Source organism: Mastigoproctus giganteus, chromosome 13 (assembly GCF_048544385.1).
Source record: "Mastigoproctus giganteus isolate SK-2022 chromosome 13, ASM4854438v1, whole genome shotgun sequence".
NCBI classification, from domain to species: Eukaryota; Metazoa; Arthropoda; class Arachnida; order Uropygi; family Thelyphonidae; genus Mastigoproctus; species Mastigoproctus giganteus.
In genome coordinates, this window is record NC_143587.1 from 160,912,021 (window position 1) to 160,931,914 (window position 19,894).

Sequence of the window (19,894 nt, forward strand, 5' to 3'; positions counted from 1 at the left end):
AGGCAGAGTACGAGAAATATTTGGCAAGGGATGCAAAGAAAAACAGCAAAGAGTTCTTTACTTATGTAAACTCTAGAAGGAAGGGGATGAATCAGATTGGTCCACTTGATATCGATGGGTCAACTGTTGATGATCCTGCTCAGGTAGCTAACAAACTAAATGAATATTTTGCATCGACATTCACACATGAGGAGTTATTTAGCGATGGGAATGCCAGAGGTGTATTCAACTCTAGCAGTAAGCTAGAGAATCTTGTAATAACTGAGAGTAAAGTGGAGGAGAAACTGTTGAAGATAAACACAAGAAAGGCACCCGGGGTGGATGGGATCTATCCAGTTATATTAAAGGAGGCAGCAGAGGAAGTAAGCAAACCCTTAGCCATAATTATGAGAGCTTCCTTGGACTCAGGGGAGGTACCCGCAGACTGGAGATGTGCAAATGTGACCCCAATTCATAAAGGAGGATCTAAGGCTGACACAAGCAATTATAGACCTGTGAGTTTAACTTCTGTTCCAGGAAAATTAATGGAGGCACTAGTTAAAGAAGCACTGCAGGATCATTTAGACAAGACTTCAGTTATAGCTCGGACACAGCATGGTTTTGTTTAGGGGAAGTCTTGTCTGACCAATTTGATTGGATACTGTGATGCAGTCACAAAGGAACTGGATGCAGGGAATAACTTTGATATTATATACTTGGATCTTAGAAAGGCTTTTGTTACTGTTGCACATGGAAGACTGCTGCACAAATTGGAGCAATGTGACATTGGAGGCAAATTGCTGCTGTGGATAAAGGGGTGGCTGAGGGGGAGAAGACAGAGAGTGGTAATCAATGGACACTGCTCATCATGGACTAATGTTATTAGTGGAGTCCCTCAGGGCTCAGTGTTGGGTACATTATTGTTTTCTGTATTCATAAATGATATTGATGATGGTATATCAAGCTTAATCTCGAAGTTTACAGACGATAGAAAGGTAGGCAGGGTTGTCAAGGAACTACTGACACTATGCTGCTGCAACAGGATCTGGAAAGGTTGAGCAGATGGGCTGAGAGGTGGCAAATGAAGTTTAACATTGACAAATGTAAAGTACTACACATGGGAAACAGCAACCCCAGAGCAACGTATCAACTCTGTGGTACTACACTGACAGTGGTAAAGAATGAAAGGCACCTGGGGGTGGTTGTGCAGGTAGATATGAAGTTCTCTGAGCAGTGCAGATGGGCCGCAAGAGTAGCTCATGGTGTATTGTCAATGATATATAGAGGAATTTTTCTAGCAGGGATGAGGAGGTGATTATTCCCTTGTATAAGGCAATGGTCAGGCCACACCTAGAGTACGGTATACAGGTCTGGAGGCCTCATTTCAAGAAGGATGTAAAGCTGCTGGAACGAGTACAGAGAAGGGCAACAAGATTAGTGAATGGAACAAAGGGGTGCTCTTACAAAGAAAGGCTTAAGTTTTGCAAATTACAGTGTCTGGAGACTAGGCACCAGCGAGGTGATCTGATAGAGGTGTATAAAGCCTTGAATGGTTTGAGCATGCTCAATGCTGATGGGATTCTTCCTCTAGCTCAGAATAATCACCTGAGACGGCATAACTTCAAATTGAGGAAAGACAGATGTAGGCTAGATGTGCGGAAATTTGCCTTTAGCCAGCGAGTGGTTGGTTGGTGGAACAGACTTCCATTCCTTGTCGTGGAAGTTGATAGCCTAAATAAGTTTAAGGCTCAGCTGGACAGGTATTTTGAACGAAAGAGGGGTGAAGTGGAAGTGGTTTTTTTTTTTTTTTTTTGGCTGATGCTGCATAAGCTTGCTTTCTTGCATCAAATGCCTCTACTAATGCTAATGCTAATGCTAAATGGATCGAAATAAATAAATAAGTAAGAAATACCCAGTATTCTCCTGTAACACGACATTTCAAATGCCTCAAATTTGATGACTGGAAGAAATGATGATATACCACTAGATAAATCCCTTGCAGCAGTATGTGGTGACAGGTCACTGGTAGATATCTTACAGAAGTATTAAGGAATTCCCCCTCCCCTCTTTTCCAAAAAAGCACACCGTAGCTGGGAATCATGATGAAAATATATAACAAACTGTATTTTTTTTTTTTTTTTTTATGAAAACCTCAAACACGAGAGGTATTAGAACCTGTAGTACTTAATACTGTGCTTGGGTTGGAGGTTGAGAAGGTGAGAGAAGATATTTGTTGACATGAGACTTGAACTTCTGTAGACTGTCATTTTCAAGAAATACATATTAAGGAAGTTTCCAGAAAATGGTAGTTGAATGAATAAACAAGGAAGATGAAAAGTTGGTTCTACAAGTTTGAAATTGGACAGTAAATTGATGTTGGCTGGTGGCGGCACGTGTTTGGACTGTTCTGAAAGAGAGAGAGTGAGAATTTTAGAAGCCAATTAAGAAGAACAGTGTCCGTGGAAGTATCTGTAGAAAAGGCATTCAGCAGAAACAGTATGTCTATGAGACAACGAGTGGAGAGACTCTGTTAGACAAGAGTCATCAATTAACCTAACTGCTCTCTTCTGAATGGAATCTAGAAGCCTGAGAGAGGTCTTGGAGGTGACATGGGTGGACACTGCACTGTCGACCCATGTCAACTGGATGCACTCCCTTAGATTTATGAGGTTCTTAATTAACAGCATCACCCTTCCTCACCTTCTATCTTGTCTGTCCTTTCAGAACACATTGTACTTTCCAAATTCCAATTCTGCATTGCGTATCTCAGTGACACCATATCTCTGATATTCCAAGAACATCAGCCTTTGATATCTTCACCACCACCTTGAATTTATCATATTTAGCATTAGCATTAGTAGAGGCATTTGATGCAAGAAAGCAAGCTTATGCAGCATCAGCCAAAAAAAAAAAAAAAAACCCACTTCCATTTCACACCTCTGTTCGTTCAAAATACCTGTCCAGCTGAGCCTTAAACTTATTTAGGCTATCAACCTCCACGACAAGGGATGGAAGTCTTCCACCAACCAACCACCCGCTGGCTAAAGGCAAATTTCCGCACGTCTATCCTACATCTGTCCTTCCTCAATTTGAATTTATGCCCTCTCAGGTGATTATTCTGAGCTAGAGGAAGAATCCCATCAGCATTGAGCATGCTCAAACCATTCAAGGCTTTATACACCTCTATCAGATCACCTCGCTGGTGCCTAGTCTCCAGACACTATAATTTGCAAAATTTAAGCCTTACTTCGTAAGAGCAACCCTTTGTTCCATTCCCTAATCTTGTTGCCCTTCTCTGTACTCATTCCAGCAGCACTACATCCTTCTTGAAATGAGGCATCCAGACCTGTATACAGTACTCTAGGTGTGGCCTGACCATTGCCTTATACAAGGGAATAATCACCTCCTTATCCCTGCTGGAAAAATTCCTGTATATCATTGACAATACTCCATGAGCTACTCTTGCAGCCCGTCTGCACTGCTCAGAGAACTTCATATCTGCCTGCACAACCACCTCCAAGTCCCTTTCATTCTCTACCACTGTCAGTGTAGTACCACAGAGTTGATACGTTGCTCTGGGGTTGCTGTTTCCCATGTGTAGTACTTTACATTTGTCAATGTTAAACTTCATTTGCCACCTCTCAGCCCATCTGCTCAACCTTTCCAGATCCTGTTGCAGCAGCATAGTGTCAGTAGTGTCCTTGACAACCCTGCCAACCTTTGTATCGTCTGCAAACTTGTACATTAAGCTTGATATACCATCATCAATATCATTTATAAATACAGAAAACAATAATGGACCCAACACTGAGCCCTGAGGGACTCCACTAATAACATCAGTCCACGATGAGCAGTGTCCATTGATTACCACTCTCTCTTCTCCCTCTCAACCACCCCTTTATCCATAGCAGCAATTTGCCTCCAATGCCACACTGCTCCAATTTGTGTAGCAGTCTTCCATGTGCAACAGTATCAAAAGCCTTTCTAAGATCCAAGTATATAATATCAAAGCTATTCCCTGCATCCAGTTCTTTTGTGACTGCATCATAGTATCCAATCAAATTGGTCAGGCAAGACCTGCCCTTAACAAAACCATGCTGGGTCTGGGCTATAACTGAATTCTTGTCTAGATGATCCTGCAGTGCTTCTTTAACCAGTGCCTCCATTAACTTTCCTGGAACAGAAGTTAAGCTCACAGGTCTATAATTACTTGTGTCAGCCTTTGATCCTCCTTTGTGAATTGTGGTCACATTTGCACATTTCCAGTCTATGGGTACCTCCCCTGAGTCCAAGGAAGCTCTCATAATTACCTTTAATATAACTGGATAGATCCCATCCACCCCGGGTGATTTTCTTGTGTTTATCTTCAACAGTTTCTCCTCCACTTTACTCCCAGTTATTTCAAGATTCTCTAGCTTACTGCTAGAGTTGAATACACCTCTGGCATTCCCCTCGCTGAATAACTCCTCATGTGTGAATGTCGATGCAAAATATTCATTTAGTTTGTTACCTACCTGAGTAGGGTCATCAACAGTTGACCCATCAACATTAAGTGGACCAATCTGATTCGTCCCCTTCCTTCTAGAGTTTACATAAGTAAAGAACTCTTTGCTGTTTTTCTTTGCATCCCTTGCCAAGGATTTCTCGTAATCTGCCTTCGCCTGCCTAACCTCCTTTGTAACTTGGTTGCATATCAACTTGTATCTATCATAGGCTTCTGTGTCATGTGTTAATTTGTAAGTATCCTATGCATTTTTCTTCTCTGCCATATGCCTCATTAGTTCATCTGACATCCATTTTGGTCTAAACCTTGAACAGTATCTCTTAGTTGGTATGTAAAGCCTAGTAGCTTCCAAGATTAATTCTTTGAATGCTTCCCATTTTGAATTTGCTGTTGGTAACATCATCAGTTGGTCCCACTGTATAGAATTTAAATACTGTCTCAGTCTGTCGTAGTCGCCTTTACGGAAGCAATAACCCTTCCCTTTACCCCTAATGGTAGTTACCTCTTTGAGTAAATCCCACTTCAGCACACTGTGATCACTGCCACCTAGTGTTTCATCTATCTGCAGATTCTTAATGCATGAAGAATCACTGCTGATAATCAAATCAAGAGTATTACTGCCTCTAGTTGCCTCCTGAACATGCTGATGTAGAAAACAATCATCCAATAAATCCACAAAAGCCCTGCTAGTGTGTGAGTGACCAGCCCCCAAATTCCAGTCAATATCTGGGAAATTAAAATCCCCCATTATAAGACTCTCTGATTTACTGGCCCACTCTATTTCCCTGTACAGTTTCTTATTATACTCATCAGAGTCATTAGGCCTATAGCACACTCCTACTCTCAATTTTGATCTCCCAATGCTTATGTCACACCAAACTGACTCAACACTGCACTGTCCAACGATGTCGACTGTCTTCACTTCCTTGGTTTTTATGTGTTTCTTAACTAATAGCATAACCCCTTCCCCCTCCCTATCCTGTCTATCCTTTCTGTAGACATTGTACTCCCCAAATTCCAGTTCTGCATCCCTTATATCTGTGTGACACCACGTCTCTGATATCCCAACAATATCTGCCTTTGATGTTTTGAGCAATACCTCAAATTCATCAAATTTATTTGCTAAACTCCTGGCATTGGTGTACACGCAAGTATACCTGCACCTGTTTCTATTCTTAGCTACCCTAACACAACCCATGTGTTTACTTGTACCGCAATGGCTCCCAGCAGTCCCTGAAATATCATGCATCTTGTTTTTCAGGCTTCTGCTCATTCTAATAGAAGCAGTGCAAGAATCTCTTTCACCTCTGCCAGTGGCTACTGTCAGTCTATTGGTCTTTGTCTCCCCCCAAACTAGCAGTTTTCCGACCCACCTAACACTGCCTCGATAGCATCAGCAAATATTCTTGCACCCTTTCTATTAAGTGTATCCCATCCCTGTCGAAGCAATCTCTCCTGTTAACAAGTACAGTCCAGGCTGAAAAAAATTCTACCCCTTGAGCCTTGCACAATCTTTCCAGGGCCGAATTGATCGACAAGGCTCTCAACATATACTCCCTCCTATCGTGTCTAGGCAGAATCGCAGACACTTTCAAATTCAACCCTAATTCTCGGCTTTTGTTCAACAGTGACCTGTACTTGTTAAGTAATTCTGCCGGTCTCCTACTCTTAATATCATTAGTTACTACTCTTAATATCATTTATTTACTGTACTCCCAGCGTTGGTGTCCATGTAAGTATACATGCACCTATTTTTACCCTAACACAACCCATGTATTTACTTGTTCTGTGAAATCTTCCTTGAGTCCTTAAAATCCCCAGCAACTTGCTTTCCAAGCTGCTGCTCATTCCAATAGAAGTAGTCCACCTTTACCTGCTGTTTATCTTTTTAATTTTCCCACAATACTGCCTTGATAGCATCATAAATTCTTGCACCCTTTCTGTTGAAGTGTATCCCATCCCTGTAGAAACAATCCCTCCTGTTAACAAGCACAGACCACGCTGAGAAAAATTCTACTCCACGAGCCTTGCACAATTTCTCCAGGGTCGAATTGATTGACAAGTCTCTCATCATATACCCCCTCCTATCGTGTCTGGGCAGCAGTGCGTAGCACACGCTTCTTGATTAGACCAGGGTTCGAACCCGTGACCACCAAATATGGTGGGTGTGGAAAGGTCAGGAATGACCACCACATATCCCGGGAGCAATATGGCCTTAGTTCCTAATGCTCCTAAAAACCAAATAACAAACAAAGAAACAAACAAACATCTGTACTTACTGTAGTAGTACTTGATTGTTTACTTAAACTGCCTCTTTTTTAGCCATTGATCCATGATAAATAAAAATACAACCAATTAACATTAATATTACTGCATTTTATTTCATTGGCACTGCCATAGCTAATAAAAATAATTATTTCACTTCCTTTGTAATTATGTTAAAGCTATATGAACTATGACTAAACTGATCTGGTGATCGTAGTGGTGAAAGTCACAGCTAGAGATTACTGAAATCTGTAGTAGGTGCAAAAATGCAGGTTAATTTAACAGGCATATTTTTCTTTCTGCCTACACATGCAACATACTCTGTAATTAGATAGCTACGAATACATATCAGTAGCATTCCTAAAAATGCAGTGAATTTTTTGACCTTAATTAAACTGATGGTTGCTCACTTTGTGGGTACAGGGAGTTTCTAAACTAGATATTCAAGTGGGCATGCAAAATAAACATGCTGCCAATTAAAGAAGTTTTGTGATTATTGTTAACAAAAAATTATTCCTTTAATTTAAAAAAAAGTAAAATTCAAAGTAGCGATTACAGAAATGTATCCATGGATCCCCTGGGAACTGTTCAATATATGCAAACCTCCTGTTCCACGGATCCCAAGGGATCCGTGGAACACAGTTTCGGTACCACTGAATTAGTTGATTATTATTTGTATCAGCATGTCAGAGAAAATGTTAGGCATAAGAATATTCTCAATTTGATCATTGCTTATGAATCAGATGACATTATAGAATTCGCAATAGAGGAACCATTAGCAGGAATCGATCGTGTAGTGTTTAACTGGAATGTGAAATAAAATGCTGCAGTTGTTAAAGGTAAAAGCACTGGTTTTAATTTCAGGAAAGAGGACTATGGCAGTGTAAGATACTAATGAATCTATCAACTGGGCAGATTGCGGAGGGAGGGTGAATACATTAGAATTATGAATACCTTTAAAGCAATAGACACACAAGCCATGAATGCTTATATACTATTAAGAATATATAGCATGGGGATGATACCAAGATGGATAAATACAGAACTGACCAGTCTAATAGAGAAGGGGGAAAAAATGGCCTGGGGAAGTTACAGAGTGATGTAAAGTATTGTTGCTTTCAACAGTGACAAAGTTCATTTGTTACATTTGTTCATTATTACAGAAACTAGCAAAGTTTCTGTAATAATACCACAGAAAAAAGTTAGGGCAGCAAAATCAGAGTATGAGAAAGTGGCTAAGAGAGCAAGAAATGAGAACAAGGAGTGTTCCAGCTATGTGAATATGAAGAAGAAGAAAACAAATCAGATCAGACCCTTGTGTAATGGGTTGGGAATGGCTTGGTTAATTGATGAATTGAATAGATACTTTGCCAAAGACCTTTTATGGTGAGGAGAGTGTGTGAGTGAGGCTGAAATATGAAATTAGCAATTTTAATATCATGGATGATTAATTACGAGGAGTGAACATTTTTGCAAATACACTAAATTAATAGTAATAATAATACAATGTTAATATTTACTGTTAATTCTCTATTGTAGTGCAGTCTTAAAAATTCCTGCTGATACTTTTTATAGTGCCAAAACTTATTGTTGTTTTTTGCTGTGGTTTTCAGACGTCATCTTTAGAATTCTTATGCAAACACAATTTTGACTTCAATAAGGTAAGTTCATTTGATTTTTCATATTTATATTATTTGAAATTTAATAATAGCAGTAGGAGTAATGGGAAATGATGCAGGAAATCAAGTTTATCAGCAAAAATCAATAAAAAAATAAAATAAACAGTTTACCCATCCATACCCTCCAAGAATTTGTCTAGTTCTCACTTGAATTTATTTAAACCATCCGCTTCCACAACAGATGGATACCTGTTCCAACAGTCAACCAACCTCTGGCTGATGGCAAACTTCCGCACATCTGTCTTGCAACTATCCTTCCTCAACATGAATTTATGCCTCCTCGTGCGTAGTCTTGGCAAGTGGAAGAATACCATTAACTCACTCAATCCATTCAAGGCTTTAAACGCCTCAGTCAAATCTCCCTGCAGATAATTTGTCTCGAGATACTGTAATTTGCAGAACTGAAGCCGTTCTAGGTAAGAGCACTCTTTTGTTCCCTTCACCAATCTAGTTGCCTTCTCTGCACCCATTCCAGCAGATCTACATCCTTCCTAAAGTGAGACTCTATACATGTATACAGTACTCAAGAATTGGCTTAACCATGGCCTTATACAAAGGTGTAATCACCTCCTTATCCCTGCTAGCAAAGTTTCTGTATATCATTGACAAAACCCCATGAGCTGTCCTGACAGTATGTCTAAACTGCTCAGAGAATTTCATGTCTGACTGCACAATTACCCCCCCCCCTTCAAGTCTTTTTTCATTCTCCACTGTCCTAAGTGTAGTACCCCACAGTTAAGTTACTCTGGGATTATTGTTACCCATGTGCAGTACCTTTCATTTGTCAGTGTTAAACTTCAACTGCCATTTCTCAGCCAGCTCATTGTCCCAATTTTCCTAGATTTTGTTGCATTAGATCACCCTGATGCCTTTCGTTAACCACCCTGATGAACTGTTGTTAACCACCCTGCCAACATTTGTATAATCTGCAAACTTAGATATTAAGCCTGATATACAGTGGCAGACAAAAAAATTGCATCACCTTAAAAAAAAAGTAACATTTGTAGTGAAGCGTATAAGATATTGTTTGATTACAGTAATTTTGTTTGTTGCAAAGCAAAGGTATTGCGTCAGATAATGCTTCTATTGCATCAAACAGTAATTGCAAGGTATTGCATCAGCTGTTTCTATGAATACAGTGTTGGAAGTATACGGGCTCATTAGTATCCAGTTTTGTGGAGGTGTAAGCATGGCTCTATATATTCAGTTGACACCAAGAAAAAAAGTGTAGCTGTTGCTCTGTCCCATGTAGGGCTTTCTATGCATGCTATCGCTGATAAAATGGGCTGCCACCAGTCAACAGTATTTCTGGGTGCTGAAATTAAAGCGTGAAACTGGCGATGTGAAGAGAAGACTTGGAGCAGGCCATAAGAGAGTGACTATGCCTTCTCAAGGTCAATATTTGAAATGCCTATGCCTTCGTAATCGTCATGCTAATGTTCCTGATCTAAAACTGGACTTTGAGATGGCCTCTGGTGCTGAAACAAGCGCACAAATTATTCAAAGACGGCTTTTGGAATGTCTATTGCATGCCTATTGACCCAATTTGTTGACCCAACAAATGAGGAAGAAGCGACTTGCTTGGGCTAAAATTCATGTTTCATGCACAAAAAAGCAATGGAACACTGTCATCTTTTTTGACGAATCGAAATTCAGCCTTGGATGGCTTGGATGGGAAGCGATATGTTAGAAAACGAAAATTGGAGGCATACCATCCTGACTGCATAACACTGACTGTAAAGTTCTCCGCCAGTCAGATGGTCTGGGGATGCATAAAGCAAAGGGGTGGGGCAAATTAAGTTTATTAATGGAATGGTGAATTCAGAAACCTACACTGCTATCTTGGAGGAGTGCTTGAAACCCATTATTAGGGATCACCACCCAGATGCCCAAAACTGAATTTTTCAACAGGACTCAGCACCTTGCCACACAGCAAAATTGGTAAATTTTATGCTATTTAGATTTAATGATGAGTTTGTTTTCTTGTCTCACAAGGCTTAAAACATACTGACACCAATGTCTTCCCTTGTTTTTCTCCCTTAAGGTGCAATGCTGGCATTACAGCATTGGATTGGCCTGGGAACAGAGCAGATTTGAACCCTATTGAAAATTTCAGTTACATAATGTCGTCTACAATTCCTCAGAAGAAGCCAACAAGTAAGATTCAGCTTCAGGAGAGCATTGTAAGGGTGTGGTACCACGAAATTGGGCAACCGTATAATCCAGAAGTTGATTAACTCTATGCCAGATCGTAGGAAGGCTGTAATTGCAGCTTGAGGAGGAACAACAAAATATTGAGGACTTATTTTGCTACTATTACATTAACTTGTCATTAAGTTTGCATGTAAATGCAATAAAATGTATGTTTGGTTGTCCTGATTGCCATTTGCATGATTTCTCATATTTCCATTAATTATGCATTTTACCCTCTGGGAAGATATTTATGGCAATTAGGTATATGGAGTCTTTTTATTAGATTTTATTCACAGAGTTATATATCCTATCTAACAAATGCATTTTGAACATTTCTGTAACCGACAGTGCAGTGCAAAACACATTATTTGCAAAATTTACAACAGTTTTTTTGTATGCCACTGTACCTTCATCAATATCATTGATAAATATTGAAAACAACAATTTCCCAGCACTGAACCTTGGGGAGCTCCACTAATAACATCAGTCCATGACGAGCAGCACCCATTAATAACCACTCTGTCTTCTTCCACTTAACCATCACTTTATCCATAGCAGTCACTTGCCCTTAATGTGACATTGCTCCAGTTACATCAGTATTTTATGTGCAAAAGTATCAAAAGCCTTCCTGAAATATAAGTATATGATGTAAAAATTATTTTTTGCATCCAGTTCCTTGGTCACGGCATCAGAATAACCTATTAGATTTTTTAGACAAGACTGTCCCTTAAAAAATTAATGCTGTGACTGCAGTATAATTGCATTCCTGTCCAGATGGTCCTGCATTACTTCTTTAACCAGTGATTCCATTATTTTTCCTGGAACTGACATTACGTCAACAGGTCTGTTATTACTCTTGTAAATTTTTGATCCTCTTTATGAATTGGGATATATTTGCACTTCTCCAGTCTCTACTTCTCCCTGAATTCAAGGATGCTCTCATAATTATGGCTAAGGATTTTTACTGCCTTTCCGTAATATAATAGAATAGATTTTATCTGCCCCAGTTTTTTTTTGGCCATCATTTCTGTTTTCAGTTATAACAAGGTGATTTAGCTCCTTGTAGGGTTTGATAAGCTTCTAGCATTCCTTTCACTAAATAATTCCTCATGTGGGAATGTAGATGCAAAATACCTATTCAGTTTGTCCACAACCTGAGCAGAGTCATCAACATTTAACCCATTAACATCAGGTGACCCATTGTGATTCAACTCCTTCCTTCTATTGTTAATATATGCATAGAAGTCTTTGCTATTTTTCTTTGCATTTTTTGCCAGAGAATTGTCATAATCTGCCTTAGCTTGCCTAACCTACATTGCGACTTGATTACAGAATAATTTATATCTACAATAGGCCTCTGTATCACCTGATAATTTATATGCAGCCCATGCACTTTTCTTCCCACATGTCTCAGTAGTTCATCTGACATCCATTTTGATCTAAGCCTTGAACAGTATTTCTTTGTTGGTATGAAAAAACTAGTAGCTTATTTGATTATTTCCTCGAATACTTGCTGTTTCAAATTTTCTGTTGGTAATATCATCAATTGGTTCCGCTGCACACAACTTAGCATTAGCATTAGTACAGGCATTTGATGCAAGAAAGCAAGCTTATGCAGCATTAGCCAAAAAAAAAAAAAAAAAAAAACCCACTTCCACTTCACCCCTCTGTTCGTTCAAAATACCTGTCCAGCTGAGCCTTAAACTTATTTAGGCTATCAACCTCCACGACAAGGGATGGAAGTCTGTTCCACCAACCAACCACCCGCTGGCTAAAGGCAAATTTCCGCACGTCTATCCTACATTTGTCTTTCCTCAATTTGAATTTATGCCCTCTCAGGTGATTATTCTGAGCAAGAGGCAGTATCCCGTCAGCATTGAGCATGTTCAAACCATTCAAGGCTTTATACACATCTATCAGATCACCTCGCCAGTGCCTAGTCTCCAGACACTGTAATTTGCAAAACTTAAGCCTTTCTTCGTAAGAGCACCCCTTTGTTCCATTCACTAATCTTGTTGCCCTTCTCTGTACTCGTTCCAGCAGCTCTACATCCTTCTTGAAATGAGGCCTCCAGACCTGTATACAGTACTCTAGGTGTGGCCTGACAATTGCCTTATACAAGGGAATAATCACCTCCTTATCCCTGCTGGAAAAATTCCTGTATATCATTGACAATACTCCATGAGCTACTCTTGCAGCCCGTCTGCACTGCTCAGAGAACTTCATATCTGCCTGCACAATTACCCCCAGGTCCTTTTCATTCTCTACCATTGTCAGTGTAGTACCACAGAGTTGATACGTTGCTCTGGGGTTGCTGTTTCCCATATGTAGTACTTTACATTTGTCAATGTTAAACTTCATTTGCCACCTCTCAGCCCATCTCCTCAACCTTTCCAGATCCTGTTGCAGCAGCATAGTGTCAGTAGTGTCCTTGACAACCCTGCCAACCTACGTATCATCTGCAAACTTGGACATTAAGCTTGATATACCATCATCAGTATCATTTATAAATACAGAAAACAATAATGGACCCAACACTGAGCCCTGAGGGAGTCCACTAATAACATTAGTCCACGATGAGCAGTGTCCATTGATTACCACTCTCTGTCTTCTCCCCCTCAACCACCCCTTTATCCATAGCAGCAATTTGCCTCCAATGTCACACTGCTCCAATTTGTGTAGCAGTCTTCCATGTGCAACAGTATCAAAAGCCTTTCTAAGATCCAAGTATATAATATCAAAGCTATTCCCTGCATCCAGTTCTTTTGTGACTGCATCATAGTATCCAATCAAATTGGTCAGGCAAGACGTCCCCTTAACAAAACCATGCTGTGTCCGAGCTATAACTGAAGTCTTGTCTAAATGATCCTGCAGTGCTTCTTTAACCAGTGCCTCCATTAATTTTCCTGGAACAGAAGTTAAGCTCACAGGTCTATAATTACTTGTGTCAGCCTTTGATCCTCCTTTGTGAATTGGGATCACATTTGCACATTTCCAGTCTATGGGTACCTCCCCTGAGTCCAAGGAAGCTCTCATAATTATGGCTAAGGGTTTGCTTACTTCCTCTGCTGCCTCCTTTAATATAACTGGATAGATCCCATCCACCCCGGGTGCCTTTCTTGTGTTTATCTTCAACAATTTCTCCTCCACTTTACTCCCAGTTATTTCAAGATTCTGTAGCTTACTGCTAGAGTTGAATACACCTCTGGCATTCCCCTCGCTGAATAACTCCTCATGTGTGAATGTCGATGCAAAATATTCATTTAGTTTGTTAGCTACCTGAGCAGGGTCATCAACAGTTGACCCATCGATATCAAGTGGACCAATCTGATTCATCCCCTTCCTTCTAGAGTTTACATAAGTAAAGAACTCTTTTCTGTTTTTCTTTGCATCCCTTGCCAAGGATTTCTCGTAATCTGCCTTCACCTGCCTAACCTCCTTTGTAACTTGGTTGCATATCAACTTGTATCTATCATAGGCTTCTGTGTCATGTGTTAATTTGTAAGTATTCCATGCATTTTTCTTCTCTGCCATATGCCTCATTAGTTCATCTGACATCCATTTTGGCCTTAACCTTGAACAATATTTCTTAGTTGGTATGTAAAGCCTAGTAGCTTCCAAGATAAGTTCTTTGAATGCTTCCCATTTTGAATTTGCTGTTGGTAACATCATCAGTTGGTCCCACTGTATAGAATTTAAATACTGTCTCAGTCCATCGTAGTCGCCTTTACGGAAGCAATAACCCTTCCCTTTACCCCTAATGGTAGTTACCTCTTTGAGTAAATCCCACTTCAGCACACTGTGATCACTGCCACCTAGTGGTTCATTTATCTGCAGATTCTTAATGCATGAAGAATCACTGCTGATAATCAAATCAAGAGTATTACTCTCTCTAGTTGCCTCCCGAACATGCTGATGTAGAAAACAATCATCCAATAAATCCACAAAAGCCCTGCTAGTGTGTGAGTGACCAGCCCCCAAATTCCAGTCAATATCTGGGAAATTAAAATCTCCCATTATAAGACTCTCTGATTTACTGGCCCACTCTATTTCCCTGTACAGTTTCTTATTATACTCATCAGAGTCATTAGGCCTATAGCACACTCCTACTCTCAATTTTGATCTCCCAATGCTTATGTCACACCAAACTGACTAAACACTGCACTGTCCAGCGATGTCGACTAGCTTCACTTCCTTGGTTTTTATGTGTTTCTTAACTAATAGCATAACCCCTCCCCCCTTCCTATCCTGTCTATCCTTTCTGTAGTCGTTGTACTCCCCAAATTACATTTCTGCATCCCTTATATCTGTGTGACACCACGTCTCTGATATCCCAACAATATCTGCCTTTGATGTTTTGAGCAATACCTCAAATTCATCAAATTTGTTTACTAAACTCCTAACATTGGTGTACACGCAAGTATACCTGTACCTGTTTCTATTCTTAGCTACTCTGACACAACCCATGTGTTTACTTGTACCGCAATGGCTCCCAGCAGTCTCTGAAATATCAAGCATCTTGTTTTTCAGGCTTCTGCTCATTCTAATAGAAGCAGTGCAAGAATCTTTTCACCTCTGCCAGTGGCTACTGTCAGTCTATTGGTCTTTGTCTCCCCCCAATCTAGCAGTTTTCCGACCCACCTAACACTGCCTTGATAGCATCAGCAAATATTCTTGCACCCTTTCTATTTAAGTGTATCCCATCCCTGTAGAAGCAATCTCTCCTGTTAACAAGTACAGTCCAGGCTGAAAAAAATTCTATCCCTTGAGCTTTGCACAATCTTTCCAGGGCCGAATTGATCGACAAGGCTCTCATCATATACTCCCTCCTATCGTGTCTGGGCAGAATTGCAGACACTTTCAAATTCAACCCTAATTCTCGGCTTTTGTTCAACAGTGACCTGTACTTGTTAAGTAATTCTGCCGGTCTCCTACTCTTAATATCATTAGTGCCAACGTGTACAACTATATCACCTTTTGTGCCCTTAAAAGATGATATTCGCTCTACAATGTCATCAACCTTTGCCGCTGGCAGACATACCCTGGTCCTGTACTTAAAACTGTATGTAACCTCGTAGTAAAGGGAAAGAGTTTTGCAAAAGTCAAGAGTTTTACCCTTGATAGTAGTTATGTCTTTAATTAAATTCTGTATGTATTAGTACACTGTGATCACTGTCACCCAGTGGGTCTTTTATCTGCAGATTCTTAGTATATGAAGAATCACTGCTATTATTTCACCCAGGGGCTCACATCTGGTGAGTATGGGCTTGGCACACCCAGGGTCCTGAGCTGGATATCATCTCTCTCTCTCTCTCTCGGTAACTCAAATTTTTGTTTTCGTTATTCAAGTCAACTCAATGTACTGCCTTAGATTTAATATGGTTCTTAAATAAGAGCATAATCACTCCACCCTGCCTGTTCTTCCTGTATACATTGTACTCCCCATATTCAAATTCAGCATCGCTTATGTCTGAGTGACACTATGTCTCTACTATTCGTACAATTTCTGCTTTCGATGACTTAATTATTACTTCAAATTTGTTAGATTTATTTACAATGCTTTTAGCATTGGTGTACATGCAAGTATACATGCATGTGTTCTTACCTTTAGTTACCTTAACTCACCCTATGTATTCATTTGTTCCATGATGATCCACAGCAGGACCTGAAATCCTAGACACCTTACTTTCCAGGCTGCTGTATATACTGATAGTAGCAATGCAAGAATCACTTTAACTTCTGCCTGCTGCTCTAGTTAGACTATTATTCTGTATATTCCCCCCCCCTCCCCAAGCTAGCAGTTTACTGATTCCCCTATCACTGCGTCGATAATGTCAGCAAATATTCTTGCACACTTTCTATTTAAGTGTATCCCATACATGTAGAAGCCATCTCTCCAGTTAAGAAACCATTCCGAGAAAAATTCTACTCCATGAGCCTTGCACATTCTCTCCAAGGCCGAATTGATTGACAAGGCTCTCAACATATACTCCCTCCTCTTTCGTCTGGGCAGAATTGGAAATAATTTCAAATTCAGTCCTTACTCATGAATCTTTGCCAACATTGCCCTGTACTTGTTAAATAAGTCCTCAGATTTCTTACTCGTAATTCTGTCATCTACAACAACATCACCTTTTCTACTCTTAAAAGGTGATATCTCCTTAACCCCATCTACTTTTTCTCCCTGGCAGACATACCCTAGTCCTGTTCCACCTATCCTGGAACAACACGTTTTTCCATTTCCCGAAGAATAGAGTCACTGACAATAACTAGCTCCTGTGGGACAAGTTCATTCTGCCTTGAAGATTGTTGCTGTGTTGTCTGATATACAAGGGTGAGCTCTGGAGTTGGGAAGCTGCTACGTTGTGCCAGTTGCTTTGCTGCTCTAGTCTGGGGCATGATTTCTTTTTATATACAATTTCATTGATTAACAGTGAAAATTAATAAGATGTACAAGAGTGAGCTCTGCTGTTTGGCAGCTGAGAGCTTGATTGGCCCTCCATTTTAAATCCATTGAGGGCATCTACCCTACTCTTCAAACTCTTATAAATGCCCACCAGAACACCTTCACACACTCACTGCACCTAGCACGCACAAAGACATCCTTCTTGGCTGGATCGTGTCATGTTCCTGAATGGTCTGCAAAAATTTCGCAAGTTGTGCTTTTTATTAGTCTGTGATGTATCGGAGAATTGCACTCTTCGGTTCTCCGCTGAGCCACAGCGCTCTTGCTACTTTGTGCCAGTTTCTTTGCTACTCTAGTCTGGGGCATGATTTCTGTTTAAATACAATTTAATTGATTAGCGGTGAAAATTAATGAGATTAATATATTTAATTGATTAATTGACAATATTACACTAAGCAAACCTTTTTAAGGGTGCATGCCAAAATTGGCTAAATCTTTTTAAAAAAAATAACCCGCATGCCGCTCGGAATTTTGCAAAGTACTGCATCATTATTTTTCTCATCCATGTTTTGCTTGAAAAAAGCATAACCAAAAAAAAAGAATAAAATAAAAGACATTATTTCAAAGATGCTTTAATAATGATATTAAAATAAAATCCTTCATAACAAAAATGTAATTTTTAACTTACAGAACTTTAATATAAAATGATAAACCTCCCTTATAACTATAAAATATCAGTAGATAATAGACAATAGATACTTTACATCAGGCTTATACTTTGTAACTTTTAGAACTGTAATAGCTCTAAAACTGTTCAATAGTTTTTAGAGCTATGTATGCAGCACTAGTTTCATCCACGAGACTACTCCTATGACTAGACTTAACAAAGTTCTTCACTGAGAACGACTCGCAAGAATATGTTGTGAGAAAATTGTTAGTAATGCTGTTGCCAGATTTTTTAAATAGACAAAAGTTTCAGCAACGGAATTCCAAATTTTTAATACCTCATTTTCTGCAGTTTTCTTTGCTAATCCTGTCACTAATTGTTCTCTTTCAGTATTTTCTAAACCAGCTCTGAGATTGATAAATATTTTTGCCTCCTAATTGAGCTGCTCTGGAAATCAATCAATCAATTGCATATCTCAAAATCATCCAGGTCGATCCACTGAAACATTTTCAAGTTCAGTTCGGTTAGTTTTACACTAGTGACAAATGGGCCTGGAGTACTGGGGTCCATAGTTTAACAAATAGATATTTATTGTATACCCAGTATAAAATGAAATATAAGTACAATTTCAGTAGCTTTTGGAACTCGTGTCCCTTTGTCAACTGACAAAATTTTTGAATACATTACAAGCAAAGTGTGGCACGTTACTCATTCGTCATTGTTGTAGCACGGACGTGTGCTGCCTTGCGCCAGTGATCATCCATCAATAAAACGGTTGTCTCCAGGATTGGATGTATACGCATGCCTTTCTGGCGATTTAATGCCTTAGGGTTGTTTATTATGTTTAGTGACTCTAGCCATAGGCGGTGGCGAAAGTGTCGCGCGTGGTCCACTATCTCAAAGTCGCGCTTGGGGTCAAGATCGTGGTTGGTAGCCCAAAAGTGTTCTGCAAGCGCGGACTGGTCAGTTTCGGCAAGCCGGATTGCTCTGTCGTGTTCCGTGAGGCGATCCTGGAGACGTCTCGATGTCTCACCTACGTAGCAACTGTTACAGGCCCTACAGGTGATACGGTACACTACATTGCTGCGTAAGACAGGTGTGACAGGGGTCTTCACACTGGAGACAAGTGAACGTAGGTTCCTACCTGGTAATTGCACACATTTGATGTTGTAACTTCTCAGGATCTTCGAGATACGTCCTGACACTCCTGGATAGTACGGAATGTAGGCGGATGATATGTCGACTTGCTTCGGAGGTCTTGGGTTGGAAGTAAGTTCTTGTGCCTGTAACAAGCATCTGTTTAGTACATGGGATGGATAACCGCATCTGGTTAGGTCCGCCTTCACACGGGAGATCTCGTTACGTCTAATTGTGTCGGTGCTGGAATGGCTCCAGGCCCTGGAGAACAGGGTGCGGGCAGTGCTATTGAGATGGCTTGGAGCGTGGCCGGACCCGTAGTTGGTGAATTGACCGCACCACATGGGTTTGCGGTATACTGAGGTCTCTAGATGTGGGCCTACGCGATGCACTAGCACGTCCAGAAACGGGAGCGAACCGTCCACCTCTGATTCTACGGTAAACTTGATGAAATTGGATAGAGAGTTGAGGTATTCTAGTAGTACCGTTTCAGAACCACGTGGTATTATGGTAAAAATATCGTCGACGTATCTGGAGATCTGGAGAAGCAGATACATCAGAACCCACCTACACCTATTACAACGTGGTGTAGATACGTCGACGATATTTTTACCATAATACCACGTGGTTCTGAAACGGTACTACTAGAATACCTCAACTCTCTATCCAATTTCATCAAGTTTACCGTAGAATCAGAGGTGGACGGTTCGCTCCCGTTTCTGGACGTGCTAGTGCATCGCGTAGGCCCACATCTAGAGACCTCAGTATACCGCAAACCCATGTGGTGCGGTCAATTCACCAACTACGGGTCCGGCCACGCTCCAAGCCATCTCAATAGCACTGCCCGCACCCTGTTCTCCAGGGCCTGGAGCCATTCCAGCACCGACACAATTAGACGTAACGAGATCTCCCGTGTGAAGGCGGACCTAACCAGATGCGGTTATCCATCCCATGTACTAAACAGATGCTTGTTACAGGCACAAGAACTTACTTCCAACCCAAGACCTCCGAAGCAAGTCGACATATCATCCGCCTACATTCCGTACTATCCAGGAGTGTCAGGA

At 40.4% G+C, this 19,894-nt stretch overlaps 1 protein-coding gene across 1 annotated transcript in view; it reads left to right on the forward strand.

Annotated features, from left to right (window-relative positions):
- Window positions 1–19,894, forward strand: part of LOC150076555 (pre-piRNA 3'-exonuclease trimmer-like) — a 202,122-nt gene that overhangs the window by 96,899 nt on the left and 85,329 nt on the right. Inside the window, exon 8 of the mRNA XM_090387381.1 lies at window positions 8,362–8,409. Coding sequence (XP_090243507.1) covers window positions 8,362–8,409 — 48 coding nt within the window. The remainder of the gene's footprint in view (window positions 1–8,361; window positions 8,410–19,894) is intronic.